This window comes from Manis javanica, chromosome 2 (genome assembly GCF_040802235.1).
Source record: "Manis javanica isolate MJ-LG chromosome 2, MJ_LKY, whole genome shotgun sequence".
Lineage (NCBI taxonomy): Eukaryota > Metazoa > Chordata > Mammalia > Pholidota > Manidae > Manis > Manis javanica.
This window is the reverse complement of record NC_133157.1, coordinates 175,318,004-175,345,696: the sequence shown is the minus strand read 5'-3', so window position 1 is coordinate 175,345,696 and position 27,693 is coordinate 175,318,004. Positions and strand designations below refer to the sequence as shown.

General features: G+C 36.9%; 1 protein-coding gene across 4 annotated transcripts; it reads right to left on the bottom strand.

The window, feature by feature from the left end:
- Window positions 1–1,194: 1,194 nt before the first annotated feature.
- On the bottom strand, window positions 1,195–26,742 carry OSGIN2 (oxidative stress induced growth inhibitor family member 2). Of its 4 annotated transcripts, none has more exons than XM_017657498.3 (6): window positions 25,693–26,742; window positions 17,912–18,066; window positions 11,981–12,117; window positions 11,256–11,447; window positions 5,550–5,641; window positions 1,195–3,473 (listed from the first exon to the last, which is right to left on the bottom strand). In XM_017657498.3, the coding sequence occupies exons 2-6, from the start codon at window positions 17,976–17,978 to the stop codon at window positions 2,444–2,446; spliced, it is 1,518 nt and encodes a 505-aa protein (XP_017512987.1). In that variant the 5' UTR covers window positions 17,979–18,066; window positions 25,693–26,742; the 3' UTR covers window positions 1,195–2,443. The 4 variants fall into 4 exon arrangements, with proteins under 4 accessions (XP_017512987.1, XP_036851261.1, XP_036851262.1 ...); XM_036995366.2 differs by lacking the exon at window positions 25,693–26,742 and adding an exon at window positions 24,943–25,342; XM_036995367.2 differs by lacking the exon at window positions 25,693–26,742 and adding an exon at window positions 24,867–25,341.
- Window positions 26,743–27,693: the final 951 nt, after the last annotated feature.

Sequence of the window (27,693 nt, the reverse complement as noted above, 5' to 3'; positions counted from 1 at the left end):
CAATATCTGTTTAAACCTTTTCCACAAACTCTTTCTTGGTTAGGCCTAGGGATCCTGGCCCTGTATCCCCACCCCATCCCTGGCAATGAATACAATGTAGTTTAAAAGACTATGATCTGATCAAAATGACTTAATACAATTAGAAGCCATGTAACCAAGTTAGATATCTGAATGGCAATATAGTCTTATTTTGTTTCATTCTGGGTCCCTGCAGTGTTCCATAGGTTGCTTAAGAGAACTTGTCTTCATTTAGGATTTAAAAAGAATTTTAACCACTTCCCATTAACTTCATAATATTTTTAAATACCTTTGATTTTTAAAAGTCTGTTAATTAAAATTTGACTCAAGGGAAACACATTACATGATAAAACTTTACTAAGTTTGCATACTCAGACTGCCTAAAATACTGAGAACTGTGACCAAATGTATTATTTAAAACTTAAGATTCTGCTTTTCAAACATTCTGTCAAGAGCTAGACTTTTGTGAGGGATGAAGGAGAGATACCTACATCATGGTATGACTGACTAGTCAATTATTTAGTGCTTTCCTTCCCTTTCTGAGTATCTTATTGATACTGGAGAATAAGGAAAGACAGAATAAAGGGCAAACTGATCAGCTTAAGAGTACAAGAGCTACTACATCAGAGAAAAATGTTAAATGCAAAATGGACATGTTTGAGGGAGAATTGAGAAACAGGAATTTACTAAGGATGAAACTATTCACCAGGTTTATTTATGGCCCTACTGAAGCCTTACTTTCCCTTAAGTTTTTTTGTTTTGTGACTATTCACATCACAAAAATGGTATTGGTTAGGTAATAGCAAACTTTTTAGACACCTGGGGATGTCAGTTCTTACCCCTCCCTAGAACCTTTATAATAATGTCATTTTTAATCAGAAGTGGTGACATTAAGAAAAACATACAACTCAGACCTCAAAAGAATAGGCAAGTAAGAGAGTGCTCAATCAAGTGCAGTCAGAGAATGTTATACCATTTCAACTGGTATGAAGTTAATCTGAAAAAAAGTTACTGGATTATAGCATTTCGAAAATCAAGTTAATTCAACTTATGAACAGTATAAGAATTCATCGATTTTATGAAACAGCTAAGTTGCAGAAGCCAGTATATCTAAAACAATTAAAATTTAAGATGAATTATACCTGTAAGTACATATTGCAGTAAGATAGACAGAAACACATTTTAGTCTTTTTAATATTAAGAAAAAAGTCTAAATAAACACATTCCAGATGAAATTAATTCTTTCCCCCCCAAAAAAGAGAATGAGAATTCAGTTTACCAGGAAGAACTTAAGATTTTGTCTAACACCAAAAATTTCAGTCTTGTGTGAAAATATAGACATTAGGGACACCTAAATTAATATAAATCAAGTTAAAGCATATAATAAACAGGATAAACTGCTGTCATTTCCAATGAACACAATTCAAATCTTGGGAATGGGAAAGACAGATTTTTAAACTTAATTTCTAGGTTAAACTTTCATTATGGCCATACCCCCAAATTTTATAGTATTATTGCTTATGCCCAAGTATTTTAGTTTCAGTGACAGAAATTAACTCAGTAGTCACACAGGGGTAAAGTAGTTCCATTCACAATTTATTGAGATGCAAATAGATTATGTGTTATGCTAGTTAAGAATAAATACCCCCAAAAATCTTGGTAGGTGTCCAAATGTCTAAGTGAATGCTAATGTTACTGTACCATTTAAGTTATAAGCTAAGAATATGAAGTACCTGTCAAGGTTTCAACAATAAAAATATCTTTTTTTAAAGACCATCATAGTTGGTAATAAATTAGATTTATACAATTGATCATTTCAAAATAAATTAATCCTGAGTTATAAACACCTCCTCTCCCTGTCTACATATGTATGACATCCCATTTTCTTTTAGACCAGTGTGCCTCAAACTTTAATGAGCATACATATGCCTTGAGGATCTCATTGAGATGCAGTTTACAATTCAGTAAGTCTGCTGTGGGGCCTGACAGTCTCCATTTCTAACAAGCTACAAAAGAAGCTGATGTTGGTCTTTGGACCTCTCTTTGAACAGCAAGGTGACCCAAGATACAGTGAGGACAATTTATGGCCTAATGACTGCATGATTTTACAGATTATTCAAGGCTATAATATTTTGGAATCAAACATAATATCAAAAATGATCACAAAAAGTCTTGGAAGAAAGGAACATTTTAGTTAAGTGAGAGCTTAAAGTAGTATACCAAGTTGGCACTGTTTCTACACCTTTGATACAATAAAAATTAGGACACCAAGTTCTTGTAATTTTTAAAATTGTTACTGTAGCTTCAGGCTTTCTTCCAGTTAATTCAAGTCCAGAAAATTCAAGCCAGGACACTGCAAAACCACTATTAAAAAATCTTTAATGGTAAACTGTCCATATGAATTACTTGTAAACTTTTGTAAACTTTAAGCTATCCCATCTCCTCCTCCTCTCTCAACAAATAAACGCTTTTTCTTCTGTCTTGTAGCCAAACAGCGTGTAACGCCCAGTGCCCCTCCCTTTAAAAATCGAACAAAATTGTCTCCAACCAAAGGACCCAATGCAAAAAGGTTGGCTTCTTTAACACACTCATAGGTGTATGCATCTATTTCCACAGGATTACCTTTACATGTGATTGGTTGGCTTGAGTTATGGCCCAGGTAACACCCTTGCTCCTTCAGAAAAGACAGATTGGGATGAGAACCAATCAGTACTACTGCTGCAGAGAGCTTCAATATCTTCTTCAATCCAGAGACACTTTGAAGAATGCATTTCATGTCTGACTTAAAGGAAAGCACATGGTGCTCAGGAAAACTGGTATAGTCAGATAAAAGATTCGAGTCTACAGAGTATGCCTGAGTACACATCATATGATAGACTTTATGGTATTCTGGATAAAGCTTTTTGGGAAGCTGTTTGAAAATTAAGCTTGGATCAGTTACTCTTCGGCGAAATACATGAATCACACGGATGTTGTTGTTGTAAGCACAAAGTACTGCATCAGCTGCACTAAGCCCAGAACCTACAATTAATACTGGGTCCACTTGGCCGCGCAACTTCCCTTTGCTTATAGCAGCTCCAAATTCAGGCACTGAATGAAACACGAAAGGAAAATTTTCCCCTTCAATTTCTAGGTGGGCAGGAGAATCCAGTGTTCCAGTTGCAAGAGCTACATTCTCAGCAAAGAGAGAGAACGGAACATGGGAACCATCTGCTATTTGCTGATAACCCCTGACTTCCCAGTTTCTCCTGATAAATTTTGACTTCTCCATCTGTAAATGCTGTGTTGAAATGTCTCTGTCTTGACCATCAGTATCATCTTCATCTCTATAGAGTCTTGAAACAGAGGTAATATAAGTATTCTCTCTGAAATTCTTCTGAAGACCCATGACTTTTATGTAATGTTTATAGTAGCGAGCTATTTCCTCTGGCATAACTCTATCCCCTTTCAGGTTCCTATAAAGAAAATGGAAAATATGAGCAAAGAGTACTTTGAGTTTCTATGATTACTGCTTCATCTAGTAAGCTATTTATCTTTTTAATTCCTCTGGACTGTCTTAGCTATAAATTATCCTAACACTTTAAAAAAAAGCTTTTTCTTTTTAGTTAAAAATGTTAATGAATTAGTTTATAAAGAGAAGTCCCATGAGAGTAGAGACTGTATTTAATGCGTCTGTTTCCCCAGTACCTTGCATAATACCTGTTCAGATTAGCTGCCTTTATCAATAAACTTGTATTAAATAAATGGATTAAAACATATATATCCAAAAATTATATTTTTATAGGCTTGCCTCACAATTGCCAACTAAGTAACTTTCAGTCTGTATACTATTCAGTTTATATTTTTTACTGTAACTATGGACTGAATTATTTAGATTACAATCGTTAAGATATTGCAGGTCTAAACTAACTGTATTACATACACTTCTTAAATATATACTATCTTGACACAATTTTTAGTAAGTTGGTATTTTCCTAGTAGCCTAGTGTTCAGATCAGTCTTCTAAACAAAATCAACCTACATCTAATAAGATAGTAACATTTCTCTCCTTTTTCCTACTCAAAGAGACCTATAAGTATAACCCGCTCTTTATGAAAAAAGTACGTTAATACATCTTTGATTTTCTACTTGAACTTTCAAATAATTGGAATTTCCCCAAAATTACTGGGCCCTAACTAGAGATAAGTAGCAGCAAAAACATACCAAATCATTTCACATAATTCATTATAACCTGTAATTTGAAGAAGTTCATAAAAACTTTTTGTCTTAAAGTTCAATACTTTCTAAGATTTAGACCGTATTCTCAACTTTTACAGAAACCCTACGTAGTATTATCATCTCCATTTAATAAACTAGGAAATTGATACGCATGTTTATCTGACCAGGTCACATTAGAAGTTATAGAGTCAGGATTTAAACCCTGCCAATCTCTCAAGATCTAAGAGTCTTAACATCTGACAAGTAGGAACCAAAGCTAATATTTCATCCCAAGACTCATTTTCACATATTATTTCAATATACAATGTACCCAATTTAGAAGGATGAACACTAATAGTACCTAAGTCATAAAGCTTCCCCTTTCTTACCCATATCCCAAAAGGAAGAATGTTGAGCAGTTTCACTTGCTTACTTATGAAAATTAAGAACTTGTATAACTTGCCTGGTTTTGCAACTTTACATTTCAAACACATAAAATTCATTTTTTAAAAATCCAAAAGGAGTATCTGAAAGGTTTAATCTCAATTACCCATGTTGGTCTAAATTTATCCTCCTTAATGATTTCTGTGGAGTAGCATGGTTTCTATGTAGCAGGAATCAAGCATTCAAATGTCACAGCTCTGTTCTAACAAAGGTTAAGTAACTTCCTGCTTTGTGAGCAAATTAGAGAAGATTCTTTGTGTTAGTAATTCCTATCTAATTTAATATTTACTATCCTTGAAAATGATAAGGCTTTTCAAAGTTCTCTTTCTAAATTCTGGGTTCTTTTTCCCCAAAATAAACAAACTTGTCTTCTTCCAAGGTGAGATTTTCTCAGGTACTCCTACTTTTATGAACACTTTCTATACCCAAGGAGCCAATCACATTACACATTCTGGTTTATTCCATCATTCTAAATTATTAATTATACACACTCTTCTACTCTGAAAGTCAGACACTTTAGTTATGTATACATGAGATATGCATACATGAAATATATGCATATAGTGGATAAATGTGTATATCCACTCATAAAAATAAGTAAGTATGGAAGAGATTTATATGGGTGAATAAGAAAGTAACTAAACACAAAGTGGGGGAAAAAACCCATGATAAGCAAAGTCAAAGGAACGCAATCTGTAGACAAGCCCTTACCTCTGTGCAGTATTATGACATCTCTAATTGGAAAGTAGCTTGTAATCACTGCTGCAAAGACATTTTATTTGAAAGACCCATATGTTTATATTATTCATCTAAAACAGGATCACAAATATTTTGAAATCTGCACACTCTTTCTCACTGTACACAAAAGAATTTTAATAGTTCACTTTTACCTTCGTTTGCTGGATACCCAATCTTTGAATTTAAGTCCAGGTAGCTCCATCCAGTTTCCAAAGCTGATTGTCAACATGGAGCCTTCCATATTCTATTTGAATAAAAAATGTACAATCAATAAACAAATTTAAAGCAGTAACATGGATTTTTTAACTCTATCTCATTTACTATAATTAAGAGTCTGGATAAGGAGAGCTCAGAGAAGTCTTAAATGGTTGTGTGAATTACCTCTAAAAGTTGTTCTAATACACTTTCAAAAACATCCATAAATTTGGTACTATCAAAAGTCCTTTCATATAGGAATACATTTATTTATAAAATGAATTTATAGTATTGCCCTATGTTTATACAATGTTGATAACTTTGGCCTATATCAACATGATAATTCAGCTGCAACAATATCATGTTAGGAAACAAATCAATATTTCCACTCTTTAAACAAAAGGAAAAAAGTTCATTTGTAACACTTCAGATGTCTTTCTACTTTGACATTATTAAGAGATTTTTCTTTAATGGGTAGCAAAGCACTTTTAGGTCCTCCATCAACTAACCAACTTCAAGTATGAAATCTAAGCGGATTTGGAAATAGCATCCCTTTGTAAAACTAGGGAAATAAGCAGTGGTTGCTTAATTAAGAACAGACTCACTGCTGAGGCTAATGCCACCCTTAAGAAAGAACCCTTAAAGCTCCCTCATCCTGCTTACTTCGCTTGTTCAGTACAAAGCAGGAGAAGCCCGTCGGCCAAAATCTCCTGTTCCAGTGACTTCAATGATCTCCGTCAACGAACAATTTTAGGCTACGGCTTTTCCCTTAATTCTTGTCCTGTTTCTACATAGCCCAGTACTTGGAATAGGACTTACTTTTCACTAACATTTGCAAAACACTTAGTGTATGAAAGGCCTTATGAAGCCAATTATTTCTCACCACAGGGAGAGAAAACAGCAAGCTGCCACTACTTTAAGGCACATAGCCTGGTACTAGGAGGAGAACCAAGAAGATGGAAAACATCGGAAGGGGGGAGCTGTTAAAAATTTATCATGTATCAGAAGGAACATGGAGCCATAATCGTCTCATCTGGGACTCAAAAACCTTAAAGTTCTAATATTATTCCACTTAACTGCCAACAACCTATTAACTTTATTCCCAACTGTACACTTTCTTCCAGTTGGCTGAAAGCCTAGTCCCTTGGTCTTTCTATTTTTTCCCCTATGTTCCTTTATTTTCCCTATGTAATCTATGTGCCATATGTCTGTCATGGAGAATGTAGTATATTAAGGGATGCAAACCTGACAGAAGTACTGTGAAGACATAGAAAAAGAAGAATATTTCTTGACACAAATGGGCTTTGAGGAGTATACTATTAGGAAGGGACAATATTCCTAACTACAAACAGGTTATGTGACAGTTTAAAAAAGAGAAAGAACATGACTGTCGTTTAAGGAATAAAAAGTTCAGCCTTGTAAAAGAAAAGATTAATTTAGCAGGCTTGGGTTGCTTAAACCTGCACATTACTAAGAAAGGTATTGTCTTCAGAACTGGCCTGTGGCTGCTTCCTAGGAAAGAGCCTCTGAGACCTTGAAAAATTCTGCCTGAAGAGAGTTGTTTTTGTTTTTGCATGTCAGAGACATTGGGCTACACTTGGGCTATGCTTGTGTGACTGTGTTGTTTATCCTAACTATGTCATTTATAGTGAATACCATAATGAATTGGAACTCAAAATACTCAATTCCCTGAGTATTTGCTCAGGGAAGCAGAGGAATCAGTCACGAAAGTCAGTCACATGGGTGTTGCTTGCCTACATGAGTGATCACCCAAAAAAATCCCTAGACACTCAGGTGTGGGTGAGCATGCCACATCAGCCATTCCTTGCACGTCACACATCACTGCTGGGAGAATTAAGTGCATGCTCATGCAACTCCATGCGAACAGATGTTTAGAAATAGAGCTTATCTTCTCCTGTACTTTGCCCTATGAACCTTTTTCCTTTAATGAATCCAGTCTGTATCCTTTCACTGTAATGCTGTGTAACCATGAGTACATCTTTAATGAGCTCTGTGAATCACACATCCTGAGGAAAACCTGGACTCTTAATAAAAACATTCTGGAGCATGGAATATAAGGGACAGAGAGGAGTAAGGCAAGAAAGCTAAGTAGGGGCTAGATCACCCAAACCATGGTAAAATGCATTAAAGACTTTGCATATAATTCATTAGATAAACAAGAGGCCAAAGGGTCTTATACATGGATATAACATCCCAGAAATATATATTAGAAAGATGACTATGGTATGAAGAATGTAGTGAAGAAGACAAAGACAAGACTGGAGTGAGAAAACCATTTAGGAAGACTTTCCAATAACTTGGGGGAGAAAGAATGGTGATCCATACAGCAAAATTCAATTACAATGAAGAAAAATAATGTACATTGACTCAAAATAGGTTTATGAGAAAGAATGGAGAAGATACGATAATTGGTTTGAAGTGGGAGTTGGGGAGAAATCAAGAAAGATTTCTGCCTGAAGTTATGACATTATAGTGCCATTCTACAATAAGGAAATGGAAGGAATTTGATGATAAAGGTGATTAATTTTAGGCATGTTGAGTTTGAGAACACCTGTGGCATAATCAAGGGAACATATCTTATTGAGTATGTAAGAGTGATCTGGGCAAGGGATCTTGATTTGGGAACCAATCAGCATCCATATGCAAGTCACTGAAGTATATGAGCAACCCAGGGAAAGAGAAGACCTTGGCTTGGGTCAGTATACACAAGCACAGTTTTAAAGAACAAGAGTCCACAAAGATAAATGAAAAGGAGTAACAAACAGGAAGAAAACGGAGATGAAAAGTTCACAGAATCCAAAAGGGCCATCAGCACTATCAAATGTTGCAGATATCGGGAAAGGTAAATTTGAGACTATCAAACTCAGCAAAAAAGGAAATAATTGACCTTCAAAAAGAGATGGTCCATTGGAAAAATGGTGACAGAGCTAGAGTGCGATGAGCTAAATGAGTAGGAGGCCAAAAGACATGGAAATACATAGAGGTAACATTTTCAAGTTGGCTATCAAACAAAGGATACAAATAGGCAAGCTTGCTCACAACATTTAACAACAGAAAATAATTCTAGCATGTTTACATACTGATGAATAGAACCTGGCAGAGAAACTGAAGCTTCATTACAAGAAAGTAATGGCAAAATCAAATAAGCAATGTACTTAAGAAGACAGGGATCCAGAATATAAGCTGGAAGGTTGGCCTTGGATAGAAGTGATACCTCTTCTACTGTAACAGGGAATAAGAAACAAAGAATAAGCATGAAGACAGGTAAGTTTGTAGGTTTCAGTGAAAAATTACGTAGGTTCAATACTGACAGATTCCACTTCCTCTGTAAAGCAAGAATCAAGTTATTTCAAAGCTGGAAGGTGAAAAAAGGGATAAAAGCTTGAAGAATTTAATGAGGAAATATCAAAAGACGGTACCAAGTAATGTTCTTGGGACCCAGCTAAGGATGGGGAATACTTTTTGTAGCTGTTAAGATTTTTTTTCTGGTAACGTTTAACAACTCAAGTATAGGAAAAGAAAGAGTGGATAGTTGTAAGAATTATTTTTGCCAAGGCTATGTGATAGAAGGACAATGGGTCAAGGGAACTAAGGAGAATGGTTCGATCACTGGGCAATAGAACTGCAAAGGTAAGGAGGTTAAGATAGGGCCTGGAACACACTCGTGTTTGGAGATTAGGTACAGTATGCATAACTATGTGATGCAGTTGGAAGAATAGAAAGTTGTGATCATAAAGTAAAATTTTGAAAATTTAGGTTTTCACAAGTTGAGTAGTTATGAATAGGAAGCCTACAGTGGAGCTACTGGAGTTAGTACCTAATGAAAAATGTGAGATCACTGAGAAATGAAGAGGTTAAGGTGTTGGTTCTGTGTCATGTATGTACAGGTAATGTTATTCCAGGTAATAATAAACCTTAAGATATAATGCAAAACCATGAGTTAGGTGCCATAGATTCAGTAATTGAGGGGAAAATTCTAGAACAGCAGAAGAGCTAGAAAGTGACAAGCTCTGTTCAAATAAACAGGGACCTCTACACAAGAGCGGTGGGGAACAAGGAGAATACCAACCTCACTAGCAATATGAAAGGACATGGACGATGGGAGAAGGAACAGACTCCACTCCAGAGGGCTGCAGGGAAGCATGATACCTTCAGGAAAAGGCAAGCTTTCAAGGAATGGAATGAAGCAGCCCATCAATGAAATGGTTGAGAGTGTAGGAAAACTCTTTTATCATGTATTTATGATGCATGAAAAAGTTTCAGCAAGTTTTAGGTAAATTTCAGCTTTCCCACTGATTTCCATGTGTTTTTGGTAATCAAGGTTTATCTATACTTTAACTTTCCATTTTAAATGGAAGAAATGAAGTAACATCAATTATTTCCTGTACATTGTTATAAGCAGAAAAATGTAAGTAAAATAATACCTCAGGAATTTAGAGAAGGTAACCTAAAAACTTAAAATATGCATTAGACTTTTTCAAGAAATGCGTGTTTATTAAGAATGCTATTCATTAATATAGCAAATATAAAACACTTAAGATAATTCTCTTTATGATAGGAATAGCAACCACCAAGTTAAGATTATAAAAGGAATCAAGGCTGTATTTAATCTGTACAGTCCCCAAATACCCAGAACAGCCACTTGACAAGTTAAATGTAAACAACTTTTAGACATACAACATTGTGCTAATACAGGAATAGCCAACTAAAGTTTATACTAAAGGATTTGGTATTTAATGTTAAAATTCCCATGATTCATAACACAGCAAAAATGATTTGACATTTATTTGTATAACAAAGGAGCACTCATTACACACTGGACACTGTACTAACTGCTAAGAACACAGGAGTGATGACTTAGCTGCTGCCCACTGCCATGCACTGAACCTGTTATCAGTTCTCTTGTTTAATCTCTCTTATGAATTGAGTCATGTCAACCCCAAAATCCATGTATTCAAGTCCTAACTCCCAGTATGATGGTATTTGGAGATGGGGCCTTTGGGAGATAATCGGGGCTGGATGAGGTCATGAGGATGGTACCCTCAGGATAGGATTAGTGGCTTTAAAAGAGGAGGAAGAGAGAAAGACAATGCAAGAAAGTGGCCATCTGCAAAGGAAAAGGAAAAGAGCCCTCACCATGAACTGAACAGGCTGGCACCTTAATGTGGAACTTCCCAGCCCCCAAACTGTGAGAAATAAGTATCTGCTGTTTAAACAACTCAGTCAATGATATTTCATTCTAGCAACCCAGGCAGACTAACACAAATTCTTCTACAATACATTTTTCATTTAAGATCATGAAAATACAGGGAAATAAAGGACACTGCTATGAAGTACTGTATGAGACTTTGTAGAAGTCTAAAAACACAGAAATGCATTAAAAAAATTTTTATTATACAAAAAATTCTATATAATTCTTACAAAATAATGTAAGAACTGCTTATTCTAAGACTGCATCAGTAATCAAATTTGACTTAAATCATACTAGTAATTAACCTATATTGAACAGCATTAAAATTCTCAGTTAAAAACATGGTAAACACCATATATATCATATCATAATGTTTAAGAGTCAAAATGGTCTTATCAAGATGACACATAATAACACACATACATTAAAGTGCTAAGAAAAATATACTCACATGCCAAGCTCCACCAGGTGGACCTTTACCAAGAACTAAGTGAGGGATATAATGATGCTGTTCTAATTTCCAATGCAAAACGGATGGATAATCATACCCAAAGTCAGCATCTGGATGAAGAAGTGTGTCAAAAAGTACTGCAACTGGATTGGATGACCGACCCTCAAGGCCCTCAGACAAGTATTCCAAGTCCTGAGTGAATTTTTTTTAGAAAGACAAAAGGCAGAGTTTGAAAGGGGCAAAAAAACCATATAGCAACAGCTATCATCATTAACAGTGGCCCTTACTCTAACCCAGCATTTCCCAGTGTGCTACAGAACAGTGACATTCCTCAAGATCTTCATAGGTTCTTTCGTTAAATAAATATGGGGAAAAGTTGCGTTTCAAGAAAGCTAATCAGATCCTTTTACTGAAAAACTTCAAGATTCCTTATTGTGCTAATTTGCCTTAATATGTCTTCCATGACAAATAGCAGCACTTCCCAAATTTATCTGAGCACAGAGTACCTATTACAACTCCACAGGTATAATTTGGGAATTCTGCTCTAATCAATTCAGGAAAATAAACTGAAGTAACTCAGCAGAATATATTTATAAATCTAAACTAAAAATAATAAGTATTATTTAGAAGAAAGGTTCTTCAAATTACACAATGCTTATGTAAGGAGACAACCAACCTTGTTCCAGTATAGAAAAGTAAAAGGATTTACACATAAGAAACAATACCTGATCAATGATGGAAAGATGTCTTGCTTCTTCTAATTTATTATGTAAGATTGTATTGGGATGTGTTGCTTCTGATGATAAATATGGTCTGTAGCCGGATAACATATAAGAAAGGCAGATTCCTGAGGGTCCATTTCCTATTAAAAAACAAAACAAAAGAAAAGTGTAGAAAAGTGCATCATGCACCTTACTAGTCTTGTTCCTTGGCTTTTCTCACAGATGGCTCTTCTCCCTCACCTATTCTTCCTTCTCTAAACTCTTAAATCCAGATATTCACAATATTCTGACCCTGTCTTCTTGAATCCTGTTTTCTTTTGGGGACTCTCATCTACTCAAAGCTTTAATTCTCTATACTACTGACTCTCAAACTTAGATCCCTAAGCTGACCTCTTTCCCAAAAATATATCCCACATTTCCATATGCTATTTCTTCACGCCACCTGACTGACCCTCTAACAACTTAATCACAATATGTTCAAAAGCAAATTCATTTCAGTCGATGTCTTCTCCTTTAACCCCATCCCTTCTCAAAGAATGGTATTAGCAAAATCAGGTTCTAAACCTGTTCTAAACCTATGGTCATCTATCACCACTCAGTTGTATGCATAATTATCACTCCTCTACTCTAGCTTAGAAGACAAAAGTCTCCTGTTCCTGCTCAAGATTCACCTACTTCAAAATCTTTCATATTCTACATTCAGATGAGTTTGGTAACACACTGTCCTTATCACGTTACCCCCTTTATTCTATGGGCCCTAATTACTTGTTTCTCTGGTTACCCAGCATTCTCCATGTTCTGGTCTCAACCATCTTTCCAGTCCCATCTCCAAATACGGCCTTTTCTACACTTTTATATATTGCAACTAAAATCAAACTCCACTTTTTGTTGAACTCTGTTGAACTACTTCCATTTCTGTAGTTCCCTTAGTCTGGGTTGCCACTTCTCTATTATCTCCATCTATCAAAAATTTAATCCAACTGGGACAATGGCTATTCATCAGGAAAAAAATACTGTTTCTTCCCTAATATTTTGCCCTATATAAAGCAGGCTCAAAGATGTAAATATGAAAAGTAAAATCCTAAGACTATGAGAAAAGGGGGCAATATTTCTACTTATAATACTGCAGTGGGAAGCCTTTATGCAAGACACAAAAATCAACAAAGAAAAATAAACTATTGACTTCAGAAAAATTAAAAACAAATGACAAATAGTGGGAGTTAAGATCTGAGGCAAAGAACTAATTTCCTTGAATAAAAAAGAAAGAAAAACTAAAGAAGAAAAATCATGATAATATCAAGATATGAAAAAAGCATCTGACAAAATCTAACACCTATTCATGATAAAAACTGTCAGCAAGCTCAATAAAGAATTTCAATTTGATAAAGAGTATCTATAAAAAAACCTACAGCAAACATATTTTAATGATGAGAAATGAGGTGCTTTCCCTAAAAAGCCAGACAAGGATGTCTCTTCTCACCATTCCAATTCAATACACACTACAATGAAAGTCATAGCTAATGCAGTACGACAAGAAGGAAATAAAAGGTATACAAATGGGAAAGGAAGAAATAAAACTGTATTTGTTCATAAATCCCATGATCATCTATACAGAAAATCCAAAAAAGTGACCAAAGAACTAGAACTTGCAATTATCGCAAGGCTGCAGAATATAAGGTATACCAGCAAGGAACAAGTGGAATTTGAAATTACATACACAACACTGCTTATATTCACACACAAAAAAGAAATAGCTGGACATACATGAAACAAATACGTATAAGAGCAATATGTGGAAAACCACAAAACTCTGATGACTCAAAAAATACCTAAATATGGATAAAGAAGATGTGGTACACATACACAATGAAATATTATTCATCCATAAGAAGAAAACAAATCCTACCATTTGCAACAACATGGATGGAGCTAGAGGGTATTATGCTCAGTGAAATAAGCCAGGCAGAGAAAGACAAGTATCAAATGATTTCACTCATCTGTGGAGTATAAGAACAAAGAAAAAACTGAAGGAACAAAACAGCAGCAGACTCACAGAACCCAAGAATGGACTAACAGTTACCAAAGGGAAAGGGACTGGAGAGGATTGGTGGGAAGGGAGGGATAAGGGGGGAAAGGGGCATTACAATTAGCACACATAATGTAGCGGGGGGTGGCAGGGGGAAGGCAGAATAACACAGAGAAGACAAGTAGTGATTCTATAGCATCTTACTACGCTGATGGACAGTGACTGTAATGGGGTATGTGGTGGAGACTTGATAATGGGGGAATCTATTAATAATAATGTTGCTCATGTAACTGTATATTAATGATACCAAAATAATTTATATATATATATATATATAAATGGATTTTACATGTTCATTGGTAGAAAGACTCAATATTGTTCAGATGTCAGTTCTTCCCAACTTAATCTACAGATTCAACACAATCCAAATCACAATCTCAGCAAGTTATTTTATGGATACTGGCAAACTGACTCTAAAGTTTAAATGGAAAGATGAGAAGAACCAGAACAGCCAACCCAGTATCAAAGAACAGCATTAGGACTGACACGCCCAACTTCAAGTCTTTCTCACTACAATAAAAAATAACAGTACAAAAATGACAAAAAAGTAGACAAGTCAATGGAACAGAATAGAGAGCCCAGCAAAAGATCCTCACAGATATAGTCAACTTATTTTTGACAAGGAGCTAAGGCTGGAGAAAGCACAGTGTTTTCAACAAATGGTACTGGAACAACTGGACATCCACATGCAAAAATAGGAATCTAAATACTAACCTTTTTATAAAACTCAACTCAAAACAGATCATAGGCCTAACTAAAAAATAGTGTATTATAAAACTAGAAGATAACAGAGGAGAAAACCTAGGAAACACCTTTGGTTTGGCAATAAGTTTTTAGCTATAACACCAAAAGTAGGATCCATGAAAGAAAAAATTGATAAGCAGTACTTCATTAAATTTTAAAATTTCTGCTCTGCAAAAGACTGTTAAGAGAATGAAAACCCAAGTAACAGACTGGGAGAAAATATTTGCAAAACATGTATTTGACAACATACTTCTTTATACAAAAACCTCTTGAACATAAAACAAATAACCCAATGGATTAAAAGTACGGAAAAGATCTGAACAGATGTCTCAGTGATACATAGATGGCAAACAAACAAAAAGATACTCAACATCATATATCATTACAGAACTGCAATGAGGTAGTACCACATACCTACAGAATGGCTAAAATACCAAACACAGATAATACCAAAGGCTAATGAGGATATGGAGCAACAGAAACTCTCATTCAGAGCTACTGGGAATGCAAAATGATACAGCCACTCTGGATGACAGTTTCTCAAAAAGCTAAAAACATTCTTACCATAAGAGCCAAGTTAGTATCTAATCAATTACCTGGAGGAGTTGAAAATTTAATGACCATGCAAAAACCAGCACATGCATGTTTACAGCAGCTTTATTCATAATTGTCAGAGATTGGAAGCAATGAAAATGTCCTTCAATAAATGAATGGACAAACTGTGAGATATCAATACAATGGAATAGTACTCAGAGATAAAAAGAAATGAGCTATGAAGCCGTGAAAGAATGGAAAAATGTTAAATACAAATTGCTAAGTGAAAGACACCAGTCTGAAAAGGCTACCAACTGTATGATTCCATGCATATGACATTCTGGGCAAAACTAGAGAGACAGTAAAAGATCAGTGGTTGCCTGGGGTTGGGAGTTGAAGGAAAGGATGAATAGGTAGAATATAGGAGTTTTTAGGGCAGTGCAAGTATTTTGTGTAACACTATAGTGGTGGATACATGACATTAGACATTCAGCAAAATGCACAGAACCATATAACACAAATAGAGAACCCTAATTTAAATTACAGATTTTAGTTAACAATAGTAATATAAAAACATTGATTCATCAATGATAACAGGTTTACCACACCAATGCAGGATGTTGAAATAGGAAAAACAGGATTGGGGGGCTCAGAGAAGAAAAAAGGGAGTAAATGTGAACTCTTTGTACTATCTACTCAATTTTCCTGTAGATCTAAATTCCCTAAAAAATAAAGTCTATTAAGGTAAATACTGAATAGATGAAAAACAGTGCAAATTAAGTTCTAAGGCAAAGAGCTAAGTTTCCTGAATCAAAAACAAACAACACTCAACAGATAACAGGCAAAGAATACAAACAGGCAGTTCACAGAGAAACGTATGTAGGCAGAATGCTCCCTCACTCCCAAAGATACCCCCACCCTAACACCAAGAACCTGAAAATGTTACCTTAATAGCAAAAAGACTCTGTATATGTGATTAAATTAAAGACATTGAGACAGGGGTGAGTACCCTGGAGTACACAGGTAGATCCAATCTAATCACACAAGTTCTTAAAAACAGAGAAACTTTCCCAGCTGTGGTGAGGGGAGAACTATGAAAGGTTAATAGGGAAACATCGCTGCTCTTGAAGATGCAAGTGGTCCAGGAGGTATAGAATTAGAGTAGCCTCTAGAACCTGGAAAACGCAAGAAGTAATTCTACCCTACAGCGTAGCCTCTAGAAAGGAATGCAGTCCTGCTGATACCCTAAGTTTAGCCCAGTGAGACCAGAATTGGTCGTCTAACCTTCAGCACAGTTATATAATAAATTTTTGTTTAAAGCCATTAGATATGTGGAAATTTGTTGTGACAACAACAGAAAACCAATACATGTTAAGAAAATTAGCTTTCTCCATGCTTAGACTGGTGATGCTATGGCCAGCAATAATGGCCTCACAAACATTAGGTAAAGTTTCTCATTGGCTAGCTGAGGAAAACAGGAATAGACTGTTTTGAAAGGGGAATGAGATGTGCAAGTATACATAAAGCCATTTTTCCTTTTCTGACCCTCCTGCAGCCCAGCTAAAACAAGAAGCCAAGGTTCCCTTACCCATTCCAACATATCCAGGACAGGTAACTAAGATTGGACCTAAGTGGGAAATGGAACTTGAGGCATGGTCCCAGAGAAATCCTGGGCAAGAACTATTAAGAAAACTGTTGACATTTCCCCACAGGACAATCTAATGTAGAACTATCTTGCTTTCCTCCTTTCCTTTCTTCATTACATCTCCCACATGCCAGTGAGAGGACAAGGCTTTTCTCTCCTTCCTGTTAACTAAGGAATAATGCCATCATGGTATGTTATGGTCCATTAATTCTTTCTTTTGGTGTGGCTTCATACTATAGTACTTGTCTGACTTCCTGAGTGTGAATATTACATGGAAAATACACAACAGGTAAATAAATACATGAAATAAAACTAAATAATAAAACTTTTACAATTCTAAATTAGGTTTTAATAGCAGCTTTTTATTATCTTACATGTCTATCTGTTGAGGTGACACAAAGGGTATCTAATAGTATTACAGTTAAGGCAATATAACCATTACTGCACAGTACTATCATGCTCAATACTGAGAACTGGTTACTAACTTGCACAAGTTACTCAACTTCTGAATTTCCCTGTCTGTATCTACCCTGTAACATCAGAGGCTTGCAGAGGGTTAGAGTATACCCTAATTCTACAGAGTTGTAAGGCATAATCTAATGATGTACACACTATACTCTATATGGGGCTCTAATAATACCAGTTATCATTACCATGATACTGTAATATAATTGACACAACTGGTAGTATCTTAATAGAGTGATATCAGTACTTCAGTGAAAAGATGTGTTCTAACATAGAATCTAGTATCAGATAAACCAATTACTCCCTCCAAAGATTTTATTATTAGGTATTTTAACATATCAAACAACATTAAGAATACTTTTCAATATAATCCTAAGGATCTGTGCTAAGCAACTATACATTTATAAACACAGTAAGAATCATAACTGTAACTTTAAAGAGATAAAATGCAATGACTTACCTATTACTACCACAGGCAAAGTCACTGATGAATCTTCAAGTAAAGGAGTTTCTTCAACTAATGGCATAGCTTTAACTTTTCGCCCTAAATTACCACCAAAATATTGCACTAAAGAATTAAAAATCTCTCCTTCGGTTTCAGTGTCACTGTAGTTTCTTTTTAAAAAAACAAACATGGAACAAACAAAAAATAATAACATAGTTAATAAAGCCTTTATGAAAGCCTCTCTTTACTCAGATTTTATTTAGGCCATAAAATATTTAAAAGTTCATAAAAGGAGAAAAAGAAATCCCTCTGATTAATGCTTTCAAATTAGTAGCTTAACTACATGTCAACCTACCCCACTTTATATGTCAGAAATCCTAAAAACTATTAATGTTTCTTTAGTACCTTGTATGCAAGTGCTACAGAAGTCCTAAATAAGAAGTTATCCTTAATGCTGCAAGACAAAGCATTGTATTGGGGTTTTTTAAATTCTCTGCAATCTCCCAGGAATGACTAGTTTCTCCTTTATTTTTTCTCATTAATAGGTAAGTGCATTAGCGCAGTATATTTGGAACAAAATCATCAAATATTTTAAGGAAACATTACTGTATTTATATATTACAAATTGTGCATTTTGGTAAAACATGTTTATACATCTTATTAATTCTCAAAGAGATACTGATATATGGGAAGATTTTAATGTTGATTCCAATCTACCTCCTTCCCAACTGACTCCCTAGAAACTTGTTTTGCATTCTGAGATGCTCATGCAATAAATGGAGTCCCCTCCAGTTTATGTTCTACATTATAGAGATTACTTCAAGAAAGAATCCCTGGATTATTTTTTATCTTCATATAGTCAGCAAAAGGAAAAATGCCTGGATATTAAACTATGTACTGACCAGTAGGTTAATATACATATTACTGTTCTCAAAATGATAAACATGGGATGCATAAGTTATTTCACGGGACTCACTGATCCTAGAGGAGGATTATAAAAGATAAGAATTAAGAGACTGAAATTTCTGCTTCCCTATAACCTACCTTCCAAGGTCCCAATATCCCCAGTATACACTAACAGCTTTCTTGAAGAAGGTGTAACCTCTACCCCAAACATCTGGACTCTCCTAATGGCACATGGACCCTTCTGGCCAGAATAGATAACCTTCAGATATGGCTACCAGGGAAAGCCCCTCCTCACACCACAAGCCTGCCCCTGGAAGAAATGTCATGCTGGACCCATTCCTTTCATGACACGAAATTAAATACATGACAGGTAATTAAATACATGCAATAAAAGGAACCATTCCAGCTACTACCTCTGATCAGACATAGGTGTATTAGCTGCCTTGCTTGCTTTTGCTTCTTGGCAACTGAATTCAACATGTGTGTATTATACCGATATTTCTCCTGTGTGCCAAGGACAGGTTCACCAGCTCCCTTTGGATGCTTCAGACCAAAGTCTTTTTGGAGACCCAGGCCTCATTAATATTACTGTGACTGCTATAAAGGCTACAATTTTTTCACGACATGCACACTTCATTCTCAGTCTCCTCCAGACATCCCTACCTTATCCATACTGTTGTTTCCATATACATATAAAACCCAGGAAATAATTCATAAAAAATGATCATCAGTCTACATTTTTGATAGAGATACCTCCTTTAAACCTTAAACATTTCACATTTTGAAAAGGGGGGCATATGCTTGGGGTTAAGAGTCAACCTGAAAGTGTATTATATATATTTAGTTAAGCTAGACTACTTAAATTTTATCTGATACCCTGTACACTCTGAAAGCAAACATGATCCTTTGAATGAATGACTGAAAGCATTTTAGCAGCTACTGCCATATTTGATTCTGTGAGCAAAACTCAATGATCTAAAATGCCTCAGCCAGTTTCTTAAGTCTACAAATAAATGCTGTGAAATGAATACTTAATATTCAGATTCCTTAAGAACAAACCATGGCCAGAAGTGTTGGCTTATACAAACTCCAAATCACTTTTGCTTAAAGGTACAAAACTCAATCTTTGTAGAACTTACTAAGAAGCAGTTAATATTCCAAAAAAAGGTGTCTCAAGCAATCTTTTTTCTGGCAGGCCTCAGATTTTAATATAGCTACCAAGGGTATATACTGACTATATATTTTATAAGTACTTTTCATTACATTGGACCTGTCCTCTCAAACAATTAGTTTATACTTAAAAGATGAAAAAAGAGGTTAAGACAGTAAGAAATAAAATTCCTCCTCCGTTGGGCTTCTTTTAAAGAAAAACAGCTTTCAAGAGCTCAAAAATATCAGAAAGACAATAACAGGTCATTTGATCAGTCCCTAGACCAAGGTAAATAAAGGGAGTGTGGAAAGATAATGCCATTTAAAAAAAAACAAAAAAACCAAGAACCTGAATGATATAAATCACATAAAAAATTCACTCTTTTGAAGTGTACAATTCAGGATTGTTAGTATAATTACAAGGTTTCTCAATCACCACTAATTCCAGAAAAATTTCTTATGACTCCAAAAGTACATACCAAATCCATTAACATTCATTCATTCTTCCCTCCCTCCAGCTACTGGCAACCACATATATACTTTCTGTCTTACTGGATTCACCTAGTTGGACATTTCACAAAAATGAAACTCCTCACACATTATGTGGTCTTGTGCCTAGCTTCTTCCACTTAGCATGCTTCCAAGGTTCACCCATGTTGTAGGATCTATCAGTACTTCATTCCTTTTTATGCCTGAGTAGTATCCCATTGTACAGATAGAACACATCGCTCATTCATGCGCTGATGAACATTTGAGTCATCTCCATTTTTTGGCTACTATGAATGCTGCTATGAGCATGCATGTATAAACTGTGTGGACTCTCTCAGGTATGTTCTTAAGAATACGGCTGGGTCATTAACTCTTACTATCTTTAATAAACTCTTTAGTATCTTAAGGAACTGCCAAACTCTTTTCCCAAAGTGGCTATACCTGTTTACATTTTCACCAGCAATGTATGAGGTTTCAATTTCTCCACATCTTCAGCAATGCTTATTTTTTAGCCACACTAGCAGGTATGAAGTGGAATCTCACTGAAGTTTTAATTGGCATTCCCCTAATGACTAATGTCAAGCATCTTTTCATATGTCTATTGGCCATCTATATATCTTCTTTGGAGAAATATTCAGATTTACTGCCCACTTTCAAACTGGGTGGTCTTTTTTATTGTTGAGCTTTAAAAATTATATATTCTGGATACAGATTCCTTTTCAGATACAGGGTTTGCAAACATTTTCCCTATTCTGTGGGCTGTCTTCATTTTGTCTTTTGAATCATAAAAGTTTTAATTTTTGATCAAGTCCAATTTACTTTTGTTGGTGTGATTTTGGTGTCATACCTAAGAAACCACTGCTTAAACCAACATCAAATATTTATTTTTATTTTCTTCTATGAGTTTTATAGTTCTAGTTCTTACATTTAAGTCTTTCATCCATTTTGAGTTACTTTTTGCTTCATTCTTTTGCTTGTGGATATTCTTTTGTCCTGGCACCATCTGAAGATGGTATTTCCACATTGTCTCTGGATCCCATGGAATACCAAATGCCCATAAATGAAGGATTTATTTCTAGACTCTTAATTCTATTCCACTGATCTACGTGTTTATCTTTATGCCAGCATCACACTGTTATGATTACTGTTTCTTTGTAGTAAGTTCTCAAATCAGAAGTGTGAACTTTATTCTTCTTCAAGTCATTTTGGACAATGGGTTTCTTGCAATTTCATAATAATTTTAGGATCTGCTTGTCAATTTCTGAAAAAAAGGGTAAGATTTTGATAGGATTTTGATAGGATTACATTCAATTTATCTATCAACTGAAGGAACATTAGGCTTTTCAATCCAGGAACACAGGGTTCCTTTTCATTTATTTAGGCCTTCTTTAATTCATCTCAATTATGTTTTGTAGTTTTCAGTATACAAGTCTTACTTTTTTTGGTTAAATTTATTCCTATTTCATTCTTTTTGATGCTAGTATAAACAGAATTGTATTAATTTCACTGTCAGATTATCCATTATTAGTTTATCAAAATATAATTGATTTTTGTATGTTTACCTTATATTCTGCAACACTGCTGAATTTATTTATTAGATCCAGTAGGTTTTTTGTGTGTGTAGGCCTCAAGCAATTTGATCTAGTCTGTCTTAAGATTTAAGCAGAGTATACAGCACCCAAGTTTTAGCTTATCGAAATTATCTGCATAGTATAGTAATTTGTTCTGATTTTCTAAGACACCAGTATAATGTGCATATAAATAACCTGCATATAATCTATAATGTTGGCATAAATAATCTGTAATAAACTTGCATATTTGAAATATTTAATACTAACTTAACAAAAAACAATCAAGCAAACAAAAAATGAAAATATGGTTCACTGGTTTTACATAAAGTAACAGTGAAACAAAGGCCTGCTACTGAGTATTCTTTCTAAAAAATTCAGAGCCTAAATTAAAATTTAGTGTTGCTTTACATGTTTTACAATGCACACTATTATCATAGGTCTATGAAAGGTATAAATTTTCACTTTAGGTATCCAATTTGATGAATGTTTGCTTTCTAAAACAAGTGTTTATTTTGAGTAATTAAAATAATATAATTTCCTTTACTTAGGACATTAATTAGAAAAAATAAATAATTATATTTTAGGAAATAAAGAACAGCACTTTACATGTGTGAAAATAGTTACCCTATTGGTAGGCATCAAGAAATTATTTTAAGATGATTTTAGAGGCCTTCTATCTTTTGTTTTCAAAACATCATAGTCCAAAGTCTCAAAACAAATTTCAGAGAACAGCGTAACCATAATATTGGGATAACAAGACAACTTTTCTCACAACGAACAATACTTCTTTAAATGATCACTCAAACCAAAATGACATGCTTTACTATCAGAATTTTTAGTCTTTGGAAGCATGATTCTAAACTGTTACCAAACTGATATTACCACACGAAAAGAAGGATCTAAGTCACAAATGAAGTCTGTCACACTCGCCATTTTCCAGAGCAGGAAGTATGGGGCAGTTAGTGGACAGCTGCAAAGAGGATAATTCTCTCACAATACCTATCCTTTGATATTAGACAAGATCCAAAACATAGATGTCACAACCTGTTTTAATGTATGTTCCAAATGAAATTTCAAAAAACAAAAAAAAACCAGCATTAGTAGAATATAAACATCCTCCTAAAGGAGCCATCTTAAATACTAAATATTTTATTTTTAAAATTCTAGATGCAATGGAGCTGTTTCTACAATGTAAATATTAATCACAATTTTTATCTTTTGGCTAGCAGGTTTGTTCTCCTTTATCCCTCAATATTCAAATACAGCGAAATACTTCTTTGTTTTCATCCCCTCCTCCAAATTTCTGTACAGAGTAGTTACTACCTAGGGTTAGCTGAATGGATATGGGTCCCAAGATGTGTCCTTTGAGTTCAACTGTATCAAAAGATGTCAAAAGGCTTTCTGATAGTGTTTTCTGAAAGGCATGTTATTTTCCCAGGGACTTCAGTTTAACACATTTTCACAGGATGACCTGTGTTCTAAAACTCTCCAAAGTGGATCTGCTACTCTCAAACTACTGTCTGTCAAGTAGTCAACAAATATGTCCACAACTTAAAATTCAGCAGTTTATTACATAAAACAGTTTTTAAAAAATCCAGCATTTAGAGACTCCTACAAAACTCACTGGGAAGCTGGGCAAGCCTGGATTGTTGCTCTCTATTTACAAGAGTTCTGAACCTTCTGTGCCTTATCCTTTTGCAATTTGGTGAAACCTCTGGACCTCTTTGATTTTTATTAAATAAGAGATACACACAATTTACATGAAAATCAAAATTATATTAAATAGTTATAAAGAGTAAACTTGTGATTTTATATGCCCTTCTCTATCTTATCAAGTTCAGTGATGTGTAATTATCACTGTAATTTGGGGGGAAAAAAGCGTGAGCAGTATTTCTAGATATGTGCAACAACTGTAGATGATATATTTATGACTTCCTCTAGTGACAAAGTCACAAGTACTACTCTGATTTGTTGCTTACATTCATAGTTGGAAGAACATAGATTTTGATTAAAAACTTCTTGTACCTTTCTTTACACCCAAGTTCATGGATTAATACTTAAATTTTATCTATGACTTCCAATTTAAGAACTCTTCATCAGTTTCATATTTTACCAAAAAAAGTTTTATATACCATTATTTTAGTGTATTCATATATGTAAAGCAAGTTACTAAAGTCCTGGATAAGTTTAACATTTCTTCACTACAGCATTAAAATCAGTTTCAAGCGTCTTTGGTCTTCCCCTAAGTGACTCAAGATTTGGTCAACTGTGCTGATCTAGAACATTTATTCACTTTTACTTTAAAAGGGATTATCCTTAAAACCTTTAAAAACTGCCGTAATGTGAGTCTAGAATCACGTTTTTCAAATTTCTACTATGTGGCTTCCAATTACTAGTATCTTAGGTAGCACCTATTTCTAACAAGAGCATCACACTTAAAACAGTTCCCCACCTCACTTCAACCCAGTAACTGGGGTTATTACGTTTTTAAAGGAAATAAGAAAACGCAAGGGGGATGGATGGGGGTAACTTGCACAACCCTTGACTAAAACTCTGCACTGCTTATTCGTCTCGACTCGCAGTAACCGACTCGCTCCAGGCCTAGCCGGTTCCCAAGTCCTGTGGGAGGTACAACCCAGGGCGAGGAGAGGGGCACAGGAAAGCCGAGTCCCACGGAGCGCGGGGACCGCTCGCTGGGTGGCGACGCGGGAGCCCCGACCAGGCGGGAGCCCCGACCAGGCGGGAGCCAGCAGGCAGCGGCGGCCTGGGCGGGGTGAGCGCGAGGCCGCTGCAGTCCAGGCGCTCGCCCTCCACCCGAGCCCGTCCGGCTCCAGCCCCGCCCGACCTCGGCGCACCTCTGCCCGGCCCGGCCGTACGGCTGGGAAGCGCTCCGCCGCGCCAGCTCCTCTCCTTCCCCTGCGGAAAAGTCACCTGAAATGACCGGCCAGCGAGCAGCGACAACACCACACAGGCATGGAGTGCGGCGCACGGGGCACCAGAGTGCGACGCCACGGCCGCCGCCACTGCCTCCCGCGGCGGGCAGCGTTCAGGGCGCCCGGCTGCTCGCTCGGGGTCGCGGGGTCCGCGGAGACCCGCGCCCCGCGCCTGCCGTTGCCGCCGCTGCCCGGAAGCTGCGGCTCTGTAGCGGGCCAGGCTCTGCGCCCTGAGGTCAGCCTCAGGACAGCGGCTTCCTCTCCTCGCCCGCGGGGAGCCAGACGCCGCCGGAGGGTGATCTCGGGGCGCCGCGATAGGGGCGGAGCGGGGCGGGGACGCTGCGACGGCCGTGGCGGAGGCGAGCGGGCTCCTCCTCGCAGGTGCGGCGGCCGCGGCGGGCGAGGCCCGTGATTGGTGGAGCCGCGGCCGGGGCGAGGGGCCGGGCCTGACGGAGCGGCGGCTGCGCGGGCCGGGGCAGATGTCTGCCCGCCAACCGGACGGCTGCGGCCGCGGCGCCCCGGGCCCGGGCCTCGGCCTGCAACCCCCTCGCGGCGTGGGGTTGAGATGGCCAGTGACGAGGGCAGAGAACGAGCTGCTGAGCTGGGTAGCGAGGCTGAGCGGCAGGAACCCCTGCGTCCTGCGCGGCCTCGGCGACCTGCGCAGCTTGGAGTCGCCGGAGTCGGTCCCCGCGGGCCGCCCACCGAGGGCGCCCTAGAAAGCCCGAGATTTCCGCCCCAGGAAACCCACCTCAGTGCTTTCCCTCGCGCTGACCCGGCGCAGACGCCCGGAGCTTCCGCGCGCGTCTTGCTCTTGACTCTGACTCAGTCGCCGGGGGAACTCACCAAACCACAGGTGCCTGGGCGCCCCCCACCGCCGTTCTGGTCGTGGAAGTCCGGCTTCCTGGAGGGAGTTACCTCCTTTAAGTGGCTCAAAAACATCCACGAGTGTAAGAATCACCTACTTTACTGATTAAAAATTCCGCTGCTCAGCCCCGCCCTTGACTTGCCGAGAGCGTTTCCGGAAGGAGGAAAGAGCAGCAATGTGTATTTTTTGAATCCTTCAGGTGATCGTGATGCAAGTATAGTTAGAAAAGTCCCCAGTAATGAGTGTCCCTATTCGGTGTTGTCAGAAACTAAGGGAAAAACCTAAGTAATTGATTGCACGTACTATTATACAGAGATGTCTTTCTATACCCATACCCAAAAAAAACCTCAAATTATTTTTGCACTTAAAATATACGGTGCATGAGTTTGTTTTTAAAGTTATTTTTAAGAAGTTCTCAGGTTTTCTGAGTGTTGTCACTGAACTTGCACTTAACAGGTATTTCAGATTCTGTGGAACTTAGTTGTAGGACCCAGCATGCCTCCAGGATTACAGAGTCTAAGGGGAATATCCCACTTTTAAAATTTCTGGTTTTTAATGAATTATTGACAGTTTGAGGAGCTCCTTTTACTTAAAAGTTGTTTCAGAAAGTGAAGCATGAAGTTACTTTTCGGTTGTTTTTCATAACATTTTAAAGAACCTAAATTCCTAACAGATTGGTGGTTGCCAAAGGACAGGTGAAATAGGTGGAGGGAGGAAAAAAAATCTAGTGAGAATGTTTGATATCTGGGTGATGGTTACATGAGTGTATACATATATCGAAATTCATCAAGCTGCACACTAAGGTTTGTGCCTTTTATTGTGGGTACCTCAATTAAAAGAAAGAAAGGACCTAACTTCCTGAAAGCTATGCCAATCCAAGGAAATGAAATAATGTTTATAACTACAAGAATGTTTATAGTACTTTGTATAATTTTCCTTCATGGCTTTGTTATTACCTTACTGTTTTCTTGTATTTTCAGATCAAATAGTAAGGCATATCAAAATTTAAGCTTAATCTAGTTTGTATTTAAACCTTGTGAACTTGCTATCATGGCTTACATGTGATAATGGCTTATGATTATATGAAGCCACTGATTGCATATAGGAGTTTTCTTAGAGCAAATGGGGCTTATTAAGAATTTCTGTATTTTTATTTTGAAATTGTCGGTAAGGTCTTATTTAAATAAAAAATCCAGGTTTGGTGAGGTTATAGGACAACAGACTTAGATTCTGCTGGTGAGAGTATAATTAGTATGTAATCTGTAACTTCCCCCACTGTTATAATATAACCTCAGCCCTCCTTTCAGTGCCTACACTAGCATATTTAGGGTGAAGCTTATCTCACTTATAACTGTACTAGTCATGGTACTTTCTGGGCTTCCAGTTGACAAGACAAAAAATTATGAAATATCCTAAATTAAGTGACATAAGGACAGGTGAATGAGGGACAGAGACAAGGGAAGGTCGCTAGTCAAAAGCCACAGGCCATAGCTAACCAGAAACTCCACATTCCTCAGTGAAGTCATTTGAACAAGCATCTAGAAGGTCCGTAGGACCACCACATTTGCCATGCACATGACCAGTGCCTGACCATCTGTGGGGAAAATTGGAGTTCCTATGGCCAGGACCATCATCTGCACCTAAACTACTTGATGATGTAACTGGCCTACTGCTAGGCTACTGCTTCCACACCCCTAGGCAATAAGCTATTATTGACTGAGTCACAATGTCTGCCGAGTGCTCTGGGCAGAGACAGAGATGGAGGAGGATTACAGACCTGCAGACTGTTGGATGCAGATGTAATTCTAGTGCTCGACCTGTTGCCAGGAGAAGAAAGCTGGGTAATAAACCCTTTGACCCCAGGGACATACCATTGTCATTCCT

Coding starts and splice junctions, on each gene's coding strand:
- OSGIN2 (XM_036995366.2), bottom strand. CDS start 24,986: ATGCCTGTGTGGTGTTGTCGCTGCTCGCTGGCCGGTCATTTCAG. Junction 11,448..11,980: donor ATCTTTCCATCATTGATCAG/GTATTGTTTCTT, acceptor AAATTCACTCAG/GACTTGGAATACTTGTCTGA. Junction 5,642..11,255: donor CACCTGGTGGAGCTTGGCAT/GTGAGTATATTT, acceptor TTATTCAAATAG/AATATGGAAGGCTCCATGTT.